The 13,452-nt window shown below is 35.1% G+C and overlaps 1 protein-coding gene across 1 annotated transcript; it reads left to right on the forward strand.

Annotated features, from left to right (window-relative positions):
• Nucleotides 1-254: 254 nt before the first annotated feature.
• Nucleotides 255-8,086, forward strand: LOC131008159 (autophagy-related protein 18f). Its single transcript, XM_057935052.1, is given in 16 exon segments — nucleotides 255-1,475; nucleotides 3,904-4,365; nucleotides 4,466-4,885; nucleotides 5,099-5,267; nucleotides 5,270-5,313; nucleotides 5,387-5,519; nucleotides 5,581-5,682; nucleotides 5,685-5,981; nucleotides 5,984-6,184; nucleotides 6,187-6,212; nucleotides 6,303-6,456; nucleotides 6,593-6,618; nucleotides 7,231-7,392; nucleotides 7,395-7,447; nucleotides 7,449-7,515; nucleotides 7,517-8,086. Coding segments are annotated over 16 exon segments (2,706 nt in total). The 5' UTR covers nucleotides 255-1,163; the 3' UTR covers nucleotides 7,595-8,086.
• Nucleotides 8,087-13,452: the final 5,366 nt, after the last annotated feature.

Consider the following 13,452-nt stretch of genomic DNA (forward strand, 5'->3'; position numbering starts at 1 on the left):
CTCGCGATATATCGCGCCCGACTTGCCCCAGAAGGGAAAAAAAATGCTGCGTACATTCTCATCGGATTCCCATGCCCCAGTTTTTCAATATATTTTCTTTTAATTTTTCCTGCGGTGGCGTCATCACAATTTCTATCCCCTACTCCACCGCTCCACCTATCTTAGCCTACTCCGCCCCAACTCCCAACCGTCTGATCTGATCCAATCGGAACCCTGCCCACTCGCTTGGGAAATTCAGCAAGTGTCCATAGTGGCCACGTGTCGTGATCGGAATCACCGGTGCACGCCACTCGCGTGGAACGATCCGTATATTACCGTTTTACCGACAAGGCAGTGAAACTGGGGTTTTGACCGTGGTGGGGGAAAACAGGAGAAGACGTGCGGCGGAGTTGTCTTCTGCTCAACTCTTCAAATTTCCGATTAAAAAGAAATTCGAAAATCGAATTAAGAGAGAGAGACGTAAGACAGAGAGTCATCTTTTTATTTCTTCACATCTATTCATTATCCGATGCCTTCAATCTCTCTTTGTTTCTCTCTCTAGAACTACGAGTTTCCCGTCGATACATACATATCCTCTCGCTTTTTCTCTCTCCTCCTTGAGGACTGTTAATCTCAATAAGTATCAACGAAACCCTAAGGATTTATTTAATTCGTATAAAAAAACCCTTCAAAATTCTTGATTCAAATTTGTATATATTATTTGTATAATTATTTGTTCATAGAAATTCTTTCAATTTTATCTGGTATTTTGCCTTATCGGGTTTGTGCTTTTTGTTCATAGATAGATAGATAGAGGCAGGAAAAGGAAAAAATCAAAAAAGAAACAACACACGCAACAAAGGAGTTTTTAGAGGGATTTTGTTGTTGTGTGTTGCAGTTGAAATTTATACGATTAGAATCTGGATACATACTGCCGGTTTGGATTATTTTTGGCAGCTTGTTCTTTTCTGGTGGTGTGATTAATGTGAAGAAGCGAGACAACGGAAGAGGACGTCGTTGCAAGTGTAGTCGAAACCATCTTTTTTTGTTTCGATTTGCATGATTATTGGATGGGGTTTTGAGTTGTAAGCTGAAGATGCAGACACCTGTAAGTGGAGGGCTTTGATCATAACTGCGAGTGTTCATTTTCGTCGATATAAGAAGGGGCAAGTTTGCCGGAGGTTATGATCATTAGAGTGGTGAGGGGGCTGAGCATCTGTGCGTGGTGTGTCGTTTCGGGGATTGGTTTTTTAGGGTTGTTTCCGTTGGTTGTTCCATTGGGGATGAGGAATGATAGCCAGAAAAGTGGTGATGGTGGATCAGTGGTGCCAAGGGGTAGAGTCAATAACGGTATACTTCCAAATTCGTTTAGGGCTTTTTCGAGCTACCTGAAGATTGTTTCCTCTGGTGCATCCACCGTTGCCTCCACTGTGAGGTCTGCAGCATCCGCAGCTTCGGCGATTGTAGAGAGGGATGGTGACACCAGCCATGATCAGGTGTGGCTTTTGAATTTTTATTTTTGTTTTTCTGTAGTTTTGGTGTAGTCAAAGGTTTTACATATTGGAAAAGTTGTTACATTTGAAGTTGAAATGCATGTCTACTGATTTTGGTTTCTACGTGCAATTCTTTCGATTGTGTGTAAGTTTTTTGTGCTCCAGTTTAGATGAGCTGTAACTTTGGCAAGTTGCAGTCTGCTTCCTTTGTGTAATGCTGGTGAAATTTCTTCTTTGACAATTGGTATTTAGAAAGAGACAAGGATGAAGCTACTGCTTCAATTTAGTGGTTTTGTAACCGTGTTAAAGCATGTATGCATGCATTGAAAGCCGTTTGATTTCTATCTGTGTTGTATGTAGATGCTAATGACATATCCTTAGAATTGATTTGGGCATGCATGGATATTTTTTCCGATTTGTGAACATGTCTTTTACTGTGTCAAATGTCAGTATCTGTAAGCAAAACCTCATGAAAATACTATTCGTGAAGTAATGACTCTGGGGAGATAAAAATTCTGGTGTTAATTGTTATGCTATTCAAAAAACCTCCCCTCAAATTGAAAAAAAGCAAAAAGGAAAAACACCAAAAATAACTACTCTGGCCTCTATACCCCGGGTTCCACGTGCAGCAACCTTACTTGATTTTCCGTTATACTCTCATGTTTGTGTATAACTTACAGTTTGTTTCTTTACTGATGAAACTTTTCTCCTTCAGTCACAATGCAATGGGTCAACGTGTTTTTCCTTTTAATTGGGCCAAGAGGTAGGATTAACTGTTGATACGACAAACTTAGTTTTTTGTTTAGTTTGGCAGTTCCAATTGAGCAGCCTGCGATTGGTTAGATTAATTCCATTAGTATCAATCTGCTTGTCCAATACCTGCTGTTTTTTGACTGAGTAGTTTCAAAATATACGCTTTAATTGCTTTTGCGGCTGATTGGATGGGTGGTTGGGGGGGGGAGGAGGGACTCTTGTCGTCATCTGAATTAATCATAAAGCGTTTCTCAACCCTAATTTTTGTTGTTGATCTGTTTTTGGAAATTCCCCAATTTTGTTGCGTCATTAGTTGTTGGCCTTTCTTAATAAGGGTTCAATATTTATACCCATAATGATTAAGCGCAAATAGCGCTCACGATCTCGCACGCAGATCGCACTGCATCGCGATTCAGAGCTTAATGTTGAATAGCGAGCGCTATTTGTGCTACTTGCGCTATTTCCTGATTGAGCATAGTGCAATATAGCGCGCTATTGATATATTTTTTGCATGGGCTTGGACTTTTAAGAACCTTATCAACTAAGGGATCTCAAGGTGGAGCTTCTCAATCTCGAGGTGGTAGAGCAGTTAAGTCTACATATTCTAGGAAAAAGTGTAAAAAACAAGTGAACTGCCACTACATCCACATCCAAGGCACTCACTCAAAAGGAAGAGGATGAATCTCCATTCAATTTCGAACAAGAAAGTGGTGATGAGGAAGAGATTGACGCCTAACCTCTATAAAGAATTAAGATGATGAAGGAGATGGTTTGCGACATGGTTCAGTGGATGAGGATGATGATTAGAGGCTTTAATATAATTAGATATTATTTACGTTTATTTGAAATTAAGTTTTATGACTTTATCTTTTTATTAACTAGACATATTGTGATCATGATATATACTCCCTCCGTCCCATGAAGCATGACACACTTCTTTTCGGCACGGGAATTAAGAAATTGGTATTTTGTGTGTAAAGTGTGGTAGGGTGAAAAAGTGAAAATGTGAATAAAGGGTAAATTTTTTGCCATTTTTAGAAACGTGTCATGCTTCGTGGGACAGACCAAAAAGGAAACTGTGTCATGCTTCGTGGGACGGAGGGGAGTATGTTTTATATGCTATGCGCGATATATTCAAATAGCGCATGCGCCGCGATGCGCGATGCGAGATTAATAACTATGTTGTACCTTTGTGGGATCATATTTAATGCATTTTATTATATTAGAATTAGGTTAATATTTCTCATGATCTGAAACTGATTGTTATGATAACTTTAATTAAAATTGTGAGGGGTAACTTATCGTTCTCATACCCTTGAGCTACTACTAAATAAATGATAATTGTTCAAATTGCCCATCACGCAGACTCATTAGTTTGCTGTAGTTACTCTTACTGTGTGAGGCCAATGTCAAGTCTGTTAATCCTGCGGACCCTGGTTTGAGTTGTATCAACACTGCTTGTTCTGGAGATGACCTACTCTTGTTTGAAGTTGTCACTCTGATTACTTAGGATGCCATCTCTAGGATTGCCAGACTAATAATTCTTAATCGTTCGCAACGTGCTTTTCAAACTCATCCTGTTTCAATTTTCTAAATTCAGTGGTCTTGGGTTGTATGATAGTTGCATTTGCTTTCTGGTAAAACTAACTCGACTTTATTTTGCATGTTCTGAATTTAGGTTTCCTGGGCTGGGTTCGACAAACTAGAGCTTGAAAAAGGTAATTTACGTCGAGTTCTCTTACTGGGCTTCAGTTATGGATTTCAGATCTGGGATGTTGAAGCTGCAGACAATGTGCATAATATAGTATCAAGGCATGATGGCCCTGTTTCATTTATGCAAGTGTTACCAAAACCTTTGGCATCAAACCAATCTGGGGACAAATTTGCAGACAGTCGCCCATTGCTGGTTATCTGTGCTGATGGATCCTTTTCTGGAGATATTAATGATCATGAGGGATCAGTCCTGACTAATGGGATGGTCCAACAATTCAATGGTTCAGTTAATGGTACTTGTATGCCCACAGTAGTTTGGTTTTATTCCTTCAAATCTCAGTCGTATGTACATCTCTTAAGATTTCGGTCTGTTGTCCATTTAGTACGATGCAGTTCTCGAGTTGTTGCTGTCTTGCAATCAAATCAGGTGTGTTCTACTCAGCAAAACTTGCTTGATTTTGTATATCAAGCTGCAAGTCCTATTCTCCCTGGTCTTTGTTTTGAACCTGTTTACAATTTTGATGCAGATACATTGTCTTAATGCTTCTTCACTTGAGAGAGAATATACAATCCTTACAAATCCAGTGCCAACTGGATCTGGAAATATAGGTGTTGGACCCCTTGCTGTGGGACCCCGGTGGATGGCTTACAGTGGGAGTCCAGTTGCCATTTCAAGTGCTCGTCGCGTGAGTCCTCAACATGTTACTCCTTCACAAAGTTTACCTTCTCACTCTTCGAATGGAAGTCTTGTTGGACATCTTGCTCGAGAGTCAAGCAAACAACTTGCTGCTGGTATTGTTACATTAGGGGACATGGGGTATAAGAAGCTATCAAGGTACTATTCTGAGCTCTATCCCGAAAGCAACAATTTTCAGTCAGGGAGTGGTCGTCTAAAGGTCAACGGTGTTGCTAATGGACATCCACCTGATGCAGACAATGTTGGGATGGTATGCTGTATTTAAGTTTATATTAATATGGTGTGGATCTTTAAGCAAAATCTTCAATTATTGATAACTACTGCATGTTGTATTGCATTTTCTTGTATTGATGCATGCAATGTTTTTCTGCACAAAGCGTCTCGGGAACTGATTAGGTGGATCTTTCTGCAGTGATATGCAATGCTTGCACTTTCTTACAGTTTTAGCTTGTCTAATATATAGGTTGTCGTCAGAGATATTGTCAGCAAAGATGTCATTGCCCAGTTCAAGGCACATAAAAGCCCTATTTTGTCATTGTGCTTTGATCCAAGTGGTGTACTTTTAGTTACTGCCTCTGTTCAGGGTCACAACATTAATGTCTTTCGGATAATGCCTGGCTCATCTGGAGCTGCTTTCACGTCCATCTTTACAGGCTACAACGCGGTCTGACCAATGCTGTAAGATGAATCCCACTCTAAATGTTTGAACTTCTTAGGGGACAAAATCTAATACCTGGTATTGCTTTTGCAGGTTATACAGGACATAAGCTTTAGTACTGACAGCCAATGGATTATGATCAGTTCCTTAAGAGGGACGAGTCATCTTTTTGCTATATCCCTGTCTGGGGGATTAGTTAGTTTTCAGTCGACTGATTCTTATTCTAGTGCAAGAACAGGGGATCCAGCTTGATGACAAAGCCTGCATTTCATGGATTACCAATTCAGGATTGCAGGTGCTGACTCAACAGAGCATCTGTGCATCTGGTCCTCCAGTTAACCTTAATGCTGTCAGCCGAATAAGAAATGGAAGTAATGGTTGGAGAAATACAGTAGCGGTGCTGCTGCAGCTGCAACCGGGCGATCTAGCTCACTATCTGGGGCAGTTGCATCAGTTTTCCACAACTGCAAAGGAGATAGTGTGCATGGCGATCAGAGTTCCTTGATGAAAGATTATTACCTGCTTGTTTTCTCTCCATCTGGCAGTGTGATACAGTATGTTCTGCATTTTTCTCCTGCTCTGGATGGGACGATGGCTTTGCCGGGAGCAAGTTTTACTTCTGAATCTGGTATTGATTGTGATGCAAGATTGATGGTCGAGGCAATGCAGAAATGGAATATTTGTCAAAAACAAACCGAAAGGAACGGGGAGATAATATTGACATGTATGGTGAAAATGGAAATTCAGATAGCAGTAAAGTATATCCGGACATAATGAGACATGAAAATGGTGCATTTTTTGATGTTTCTGGTTTAAGAAAAAATGAACATATATTTTCTGAGGAAAAACATCATATGTACATATCTGAAGCAGAACTTCAAATGCATCAAAGCAGAACCTGGTGTGGACCAGATCTGAGGTAGGCTATTTTTATTGTGAATTTGAGTTATTAAAGTTAGAAATTAGGTGAGAATTGTGCTAATAACATCTTCCATATGTGTGTGAGCAGATTTATTTTCAGTCAATGCAGAATGATGACCTAAACGAAGGTGATCATGGTGGAGAAATTGAAATTGAAAGATTCTCTGTTCGTATGCTTGAAGCAAGGTCAAAAGACTTAGTTCAGTTTTTGATTATCTTCAAAATCCCAAATTTCGTGGGAGGTATGTTACAAACCTAAAAATCTGCATGCCAGAATGATTTTTACTATAGTTGGGCATGTTTATTGTTTTGCCAAAGTAATTTATGTGGCTTGCTTAATTCAGTTTTACTTAATGGATCCTGATTTCTGCGAGCCAGATCATAGCCTGGATATGCTTTCGTCTGTATTTTGTTTTAATTCCTATTTCTAAGTGTTTCTTTAAATGCTACTAGCATTTGCACTCGTGCAACGCACGAAAAATATTTTTATATATTTTATTATATATAAAATTGATTATTATATAAAAATTATAAATATAATTAAAAATACTTTAATTTAAGATAAATATATTTTAGGGTTAATAAAACATACTAAATAATAATTCATATTACTAAAAAATGCATATTGTGAATAAAGAAAACAATATATGTTAAAAATAATTGAAAAAAAATAGATTTATTTAAAAAAATAGGAGAGAGAATTTTCTTAAGTTTAATCTTTAAATAAATATATTTTTATATTTTAACCCAATATTTACATGACATATATCAAATTAAAGCTCTTGTCATTGCATCTTTAATTAGTAGAATTTCACCATTTTTAAAAAGAAATAAAATAGAAAAATAAGAAGTTAAAGAAAAAGAGAAAAAAGATGTATAACTTATAAATAAACCTTCAATTTTATCTAACTACAAAATTGCCATTTAATTTTGAAATTGATTGAAATCAATTTCAAATTGAAAACTCCCTTTTTAATATAGTATAGATTTTAAAGATTTCCTTCTTTGATATTCAGGAATTCTACGATCACTGCAGACATAATGGTCACTTTCAGCCTCAGGGATCTGATTCCTCTGAGGATGGAAAGATTCCCGGCAGGTGTCATTCAGGTTCTGATGCCATGGCCAACTGTGGCATTGTAGGGGGGAATGAATCGGACATTGGTCTTGAATGCAAATGGAACAAGATGGTCTCCAGATATTAACTGAAACTAGCAGGGACTATGTAATAACATGATTCCCCAACAACTAACACCGAGCAAGAGGAGACTGTATATACTAGAGCAAACATTGCAAGGGAGGAGCCACCTTAGATCTGTAAATAATAGAGATGGCTCGAACATGAAGAACCAGTTTGAAGAAGGTGATGAGTTTGACTAAGGTAATTCCTTCCTCACAATCCTTAGAAAGGAAACTCTTGTGGGAAGCATCGCGGGTGTCCGTAAGTATTTTTGATGGTTGTGATTCTGGATTAGTTTCGTACCGTAATGTTGTTTAAATTTGTCTGCCCAGCACCAGGTATGTTGACAAGATCCGTGCTGTACTGCTAGTGGGAGATTGTTTGAATTTGGTTTTCCTCCCTGCCTTATCATTTTGATCTATCTTAGTCTGGAATTCTTAACGGGGTATTGCAGGGGAGATGAGGCTCGACCCGATTAATCTTTACTACTGTTGTGTCTCCTCAGTGTGGTGTGATATTCTTTTATTCAGTGGAAAAATGGCTGTGGCGGAATATACATGTAGAGAGAAGCGAACACTAGATGCTTTGGATTGATTGTGGAAGTGTGCACCTTTTGTTCATGTTACATTCTGCGACAGATGTAAAGAAAATTTATCAGATTATAATCCCAATAATAGCTGCCTGCTTCAATATGTATATAAACTTCATGTTTGCGATGTATTGCTATGTTTCCTATTTCGTTTGATATGCTTGATTTGTTATTTTTTGGATGTTTAATGATAAATCATATGAAAATAGTGAAGCAATTTAATAACTTCTACGTCTCTTGTGGTGGAAAGTTACTTTTACGATAGTCACGTTGTCGTTTAGGAAATATTTTTATAATATTGGATATGTTGTGTGGATGTAATTAATGGGAGTTTGTCATTTTCTCTCACCCAATGAAAAGAAATGGAGATGGCGATTAGGCTGGGATCATGATAGTATTGACGTCGTGTTAATGTCTAGATAAAGGGTAGAATGGAGGATAGTTTTATCAATAAAGAGAAACAATATTTGCTTTATGAAATAGAAAAAACGGCATATTTGTAGTAGTAAATGACATGCTCAGTTGAAATGTCTGTTTGAGCAAGTAGATGGGCAAGCTGAGGTCGTCAGATTTATACGCACACAATGCATAGTCGCATTCACGGTTGAGAACAAAAACCATGGCTCGATTGCTATAAACTAGGCGAGTTTTGTGACGTATTTATGTTGTGGTGTGTGTGTGTGAGAGAGAGAGGTGTCATTCTTTTCACATTTCGATTTATATATATATATATATAATATATATATGAATGGAAATTTAAAAGGCCTCATTCCTTAAAGTCTATATGAAAAATGCCATATATATATATATATATATATATATATATATGGAGAGGTTCAAGAAAGAACCGCTAAATAAAAGAAGAACGGATAATCATTTTCAGTCATTCGATCATCAAGATCTACGATGGATGCATCATTTTGTTGGATGAATGCACATCCTGGGTTCGAATCCTGAAGGGATATATACTAAAAACGACATATACGTGAACTTCGTATGCTATTAATCATACTCACAACATGATGGCAAGGTTAGATGTTTCAATGGCATTGTCAAATCTTCCATTATATTGTATTAAAAAATGTTTAATTTTGTGATTAGTGAATGATTGCAAAATTGGTCATATTTATTTGCTCTATCGGTGATTTTGATATTCATTTATGTATTGATTTTATGCAATTTTAGTCGAAATGGCAAATGGCATTGGAATTTGCAGAACCCCCGGGGATTATATGCGAGCCTTTTTACTTTATGTGTAAACTTGAAATAAAGGCTAAAGATATTTTCAAAAAAAGAATTAAGGCTAAAGATAGAATCTCGATACACGTCTATAAAGAAGACTAGTACGTCTGCCCGTGCGATGCACAGCGAGTATCGAAATTGAATGACACTTTAAATAAAATTATTAAACGGAATAAAAATATAAGTAAATATGAATTATTTTTAAAAATAAATTCACACCATTTTTTATTAAATTGCAATTTATTGAAAATATCAAGAAAAATTCATGAAAGCACACAAATTTACACCATTTACACAATAAAGAACATGAATTTAAAATAAAATAATTCACACCATTTTTTTTACTTTGTACTTTCAATAATTGAAATACCAATTTATTATTTTAAAATTATTATTTTAATTTCTACTAATTATAAATTGGTATTTCAACTATTGAGAATACAAAATTAAAATTTGTTTTGTTTTGTGTAATTGATGCAAATTTTTTTATTTGTAAAAAATATTTCGCATTTATTTTTTTTTGTTTAATAAATTTATTTATTTAAAATGACATTCAAGTTTGATTCTCGCCGAATGTATCTAAGGGCGGGAGTATTAGTTTATGTTAGGAGAGAAGTAAAACATAGTATATACAAAAAATGAGTATTTTTTTTTACAAATTAAAAGGAATAGTTTCTATTACCCTCACAAAATAAATATACAAAATTATTTCATCTCATGATCCAAATTAATTAGTCTAATGAGAATATAAAAATATATATAAGAATTCCTAACCTTTTGTTAATTTTTATTTTTTGGGTAGCTTATGAAAGAAATTATTTATGCTCCATTTTTCTTCTCTCAAGCCATCTCCGCCAAGAATGTAATTATATTTCAATTATGTACATAAACTCAAACTCAAAAGATACTAATAATATATTGTTTCTCATTGATTATATATATATATATAGATATATATATATTATATATATATATATATATTCTAAATTATATATTCACCCCCAAAAATTTCAATCTTTAATTTCATATAAAATTAAATATTCTACCAAAATCTGATTATTAATAAATTATAGTTATATAACTTAAAAATAAAGTACATTGAACAAACCATCGTACATATAAATTTAAAACAAATGGAAATAGCAAAAATTTAAGACTCCGAATTGATATACTATTCTTTAATCAAAACTATATAATTGAAATCCACACTTAAATAGCCCAAAATCGGAAGTCCAAAATTTTAAAATTAACTAAACTCAAATGTTAAAAAAAAGAAAATTGATAGATAAAATCTTTAAATCATTATACTCCAGCGGCCCTGATTTATTTTATCTTCCAGCGGCAACCCTAATTTATTCATTCTCTTTCTGTCATTGTTGTGTTGTTCTGTTCGCTATTTTTTTACCGCCGATTCCTATCTTCTCCCTCAACATATTCATCTTCCCCATCATCGGGGTCATCTTCCGCCTCCACACTCCCAATTTATCGCGGTTCGAATCACCCACTATCAATGTATTCACTGAAAAATTCAAGGGGATGCCGAATTTTTCGGCCAATGTGTTCAGTCTCTCGCCAACAATTTTAAGATTTTCGTCGCCGTCAAAGGTATTAGTCGCAAAGGCCGTGATTTTTAAACCGAAGGTGCGTGAGGAAATGTTGTCGGACGCCGCCTCATTAATCTCGAAATTCACGAGGTGAATCCTCTATAAGCCCCGCTTCTAGGCTGTATCAAGGATGGCGAGATTTCCATATCCTCTTTCATTGAAGAAAGAGAAAAAATAAATAGATTCAAGAAGAGATCTCTGGGTAAAATGTACTGTGTTTTTCTTTTTTTGATAAAAGAAAATCAAATTTTAATTTCTTCAATTGGATGTTTCAACCTTCGCCTCCATCTGCATTTTCAGTGCTCGACACATTCTCAAGATGACAAAAGTTAATTTCCTTCAGAAAATGTGTATGTTGTTTTCCTGCAATTGCTGTAGAAAAGTTTTGTTGGTATCACTGGTGAAATTTGTTTGAAGAGAAAAATTATGTGTGGGAAAATTAACAGAGATACATGTATACATGTTTGATGAAGATGTTCCTAAAATTTTGGAATGAAAACCAAAAAGTTTGCCGAAAAAAAGTAAATTGATTAAATCTATTTAATATATGTAATTAATGGGTGAAAGTGGGTTAGTGGGGAAGGTAAGCTGAATGAATTATGTTTAAATTGTCGTAACTGCTGATGTTAAATATTAGGAATATTCTGTTAAAAAAACTAACGGGAATTGGATGCTGTTAAACTGGTTCTTTATATAATATTTAGATGGAACAAGATTAGGGAAATTTAATGTCAATAACCATGAATTTTATAAATAAGGTGGGTCATGTTGGTGGAGGTACAATAAACCTCTATATATTAGTAGAGTTGGGACTCATAAATTTTACTATTAATTTAGAGATATATTTAGTATATCCATAAATTAATAATTTACTAATATAGAATATTTTCTTGATTTTAAAAATTATAATTTTAGATCAAGTGTAATATGTAAGAATAAATGGTAGATAACATTTTAATGTATTTAAAAAATATAAATTCATGCAAGTTTAATTAAAAATATTTGTGTATCTATCCATTCATTGTTGCTTATTAGATATCTTCATGCATATCTACCAGTTCATTATATATAGCTAAATATTTTCATGAATCTACAAATTCAATGTATCTAATTAAATATATATTCATGTATCGACTAATAGCTTGTAACTAAATATATACATATTCATGTATGATAAAAATGAAGATATTTGCACCATTGGAATAAATTCTTCACAAGTTTTTATTGTAACTGTAGAACTCGACACCAAACATTAAATGGAATTAGAAAAGTTAGAGATGGAATCCCAATAAATTTCAATTTCAAGAAAAATTAGAGAGAATTAAATTCATTAATTTATTAAAGGAATTCCTCAAAAAATAATTCACATAACTGCAGATGCAAGTTAGACCAAAATCCACATGCATGATCCATACAAGATTTTAATAGACTAATTTTGCCATCACTGTTAACTTACAATATGAAGTTTACATTTTCACCGTCCTTTTCTTATACTAATCAAATATAAAGAAAACTCTGAGCTCAAGGATGTACTTTTACTAATTAACTACATGCATTTAATATATTGATTCAATTACCAATTTAATCCAACCCTCATGAGAGATCACATAACTATTCACAAGCTTCTCTAACGAACACCTATGAAATAGATTAATTTACCCTCAAGACTCTAAGGAATAAATTAACTCCCAAGCGTACACAAAGAATAGCTCCCTACAGTTTCACATATCTCATTCAAGTGTCAAGGTTACTACTATAACATGCATTCTTGAATCGACTGAACAATTATCGCATTCAAGACTCAAATTGAACAGCTAGACATGCAAAATATTGGCCAAATAAATCACAAGAAAATAAGCACCAGGAATCATGAATCACATGTTGGAGGGCAAATTGATGTCAATAAATCAAAAACACATAATTAATCAGCTATGTACAAACCCTAGGTTCAGATTAACGAATTAGCCAGACATCATAAAAGAAAACATAAACATATTAAATAAAAGAACAATTGCAAAAACTAAATTATATAAAACCGTAGTAATTGAATGTAACAGCTTGAATCTTCACTCTTGCATAAATCAAAATCCAGTGCTCTAAGAATTGAAAAGCAATGAAAACTAAAGCTATGAAACTCAAAAATAAAAGTTGGGAACCCTAGATAGGTCAAAAGAGGACCTATTTATAGTCTTAGGGTAAAACAAAGAGTTTAAAAAATGAAAATAACATTGAAAAGCGGAAAAACGCGGAAGACTTAAAACACGCGGTCAAAACGACCGGCCCGTTCGGCGGTCGCCGAATCTGCCCTTAAAACAGCCCAAAAACGGCCGTTTTTCTGCCATACAACATAAAACCAATCCAGGGATTTCAGCGGCCAACTCGGTGGTCGCCGAGTTGGTCGCCGTTTTTGTTCTTCAAATGCCCAATTTTCGATGGTCAACTCCTTTGACCGCCGAATTGCCTCATTCTCGCCCCGACTTCAAAATCTTCGTATTTTCTCAATTTTCGGGCTCGATTCTCTCAAACTCTTCTCTTAAACATATTCCTTACACTCCATGCTCCAATACCACTCATTTCTGCATCAAAAACAGCCAAAACTACACCAGACCGTGAAATCATGCTA

Source organism: Salvia miltiorrhiza, chromosome 2 (assembly GCF_028751815.1).
Source record: "Salvia miltiorrhiza cultivar Shanhuang (shh) chromosome 2, IMPLAD_Smil_shh, whole genome shotgun sequence".
NCBI classification, from domain to species: Eukaryota; Viridiplantae; Streptophyta; class Magnoliopsida; order Lamiales; family Lamiaceae; genus Salvia; species Salvia miltiorrhiza.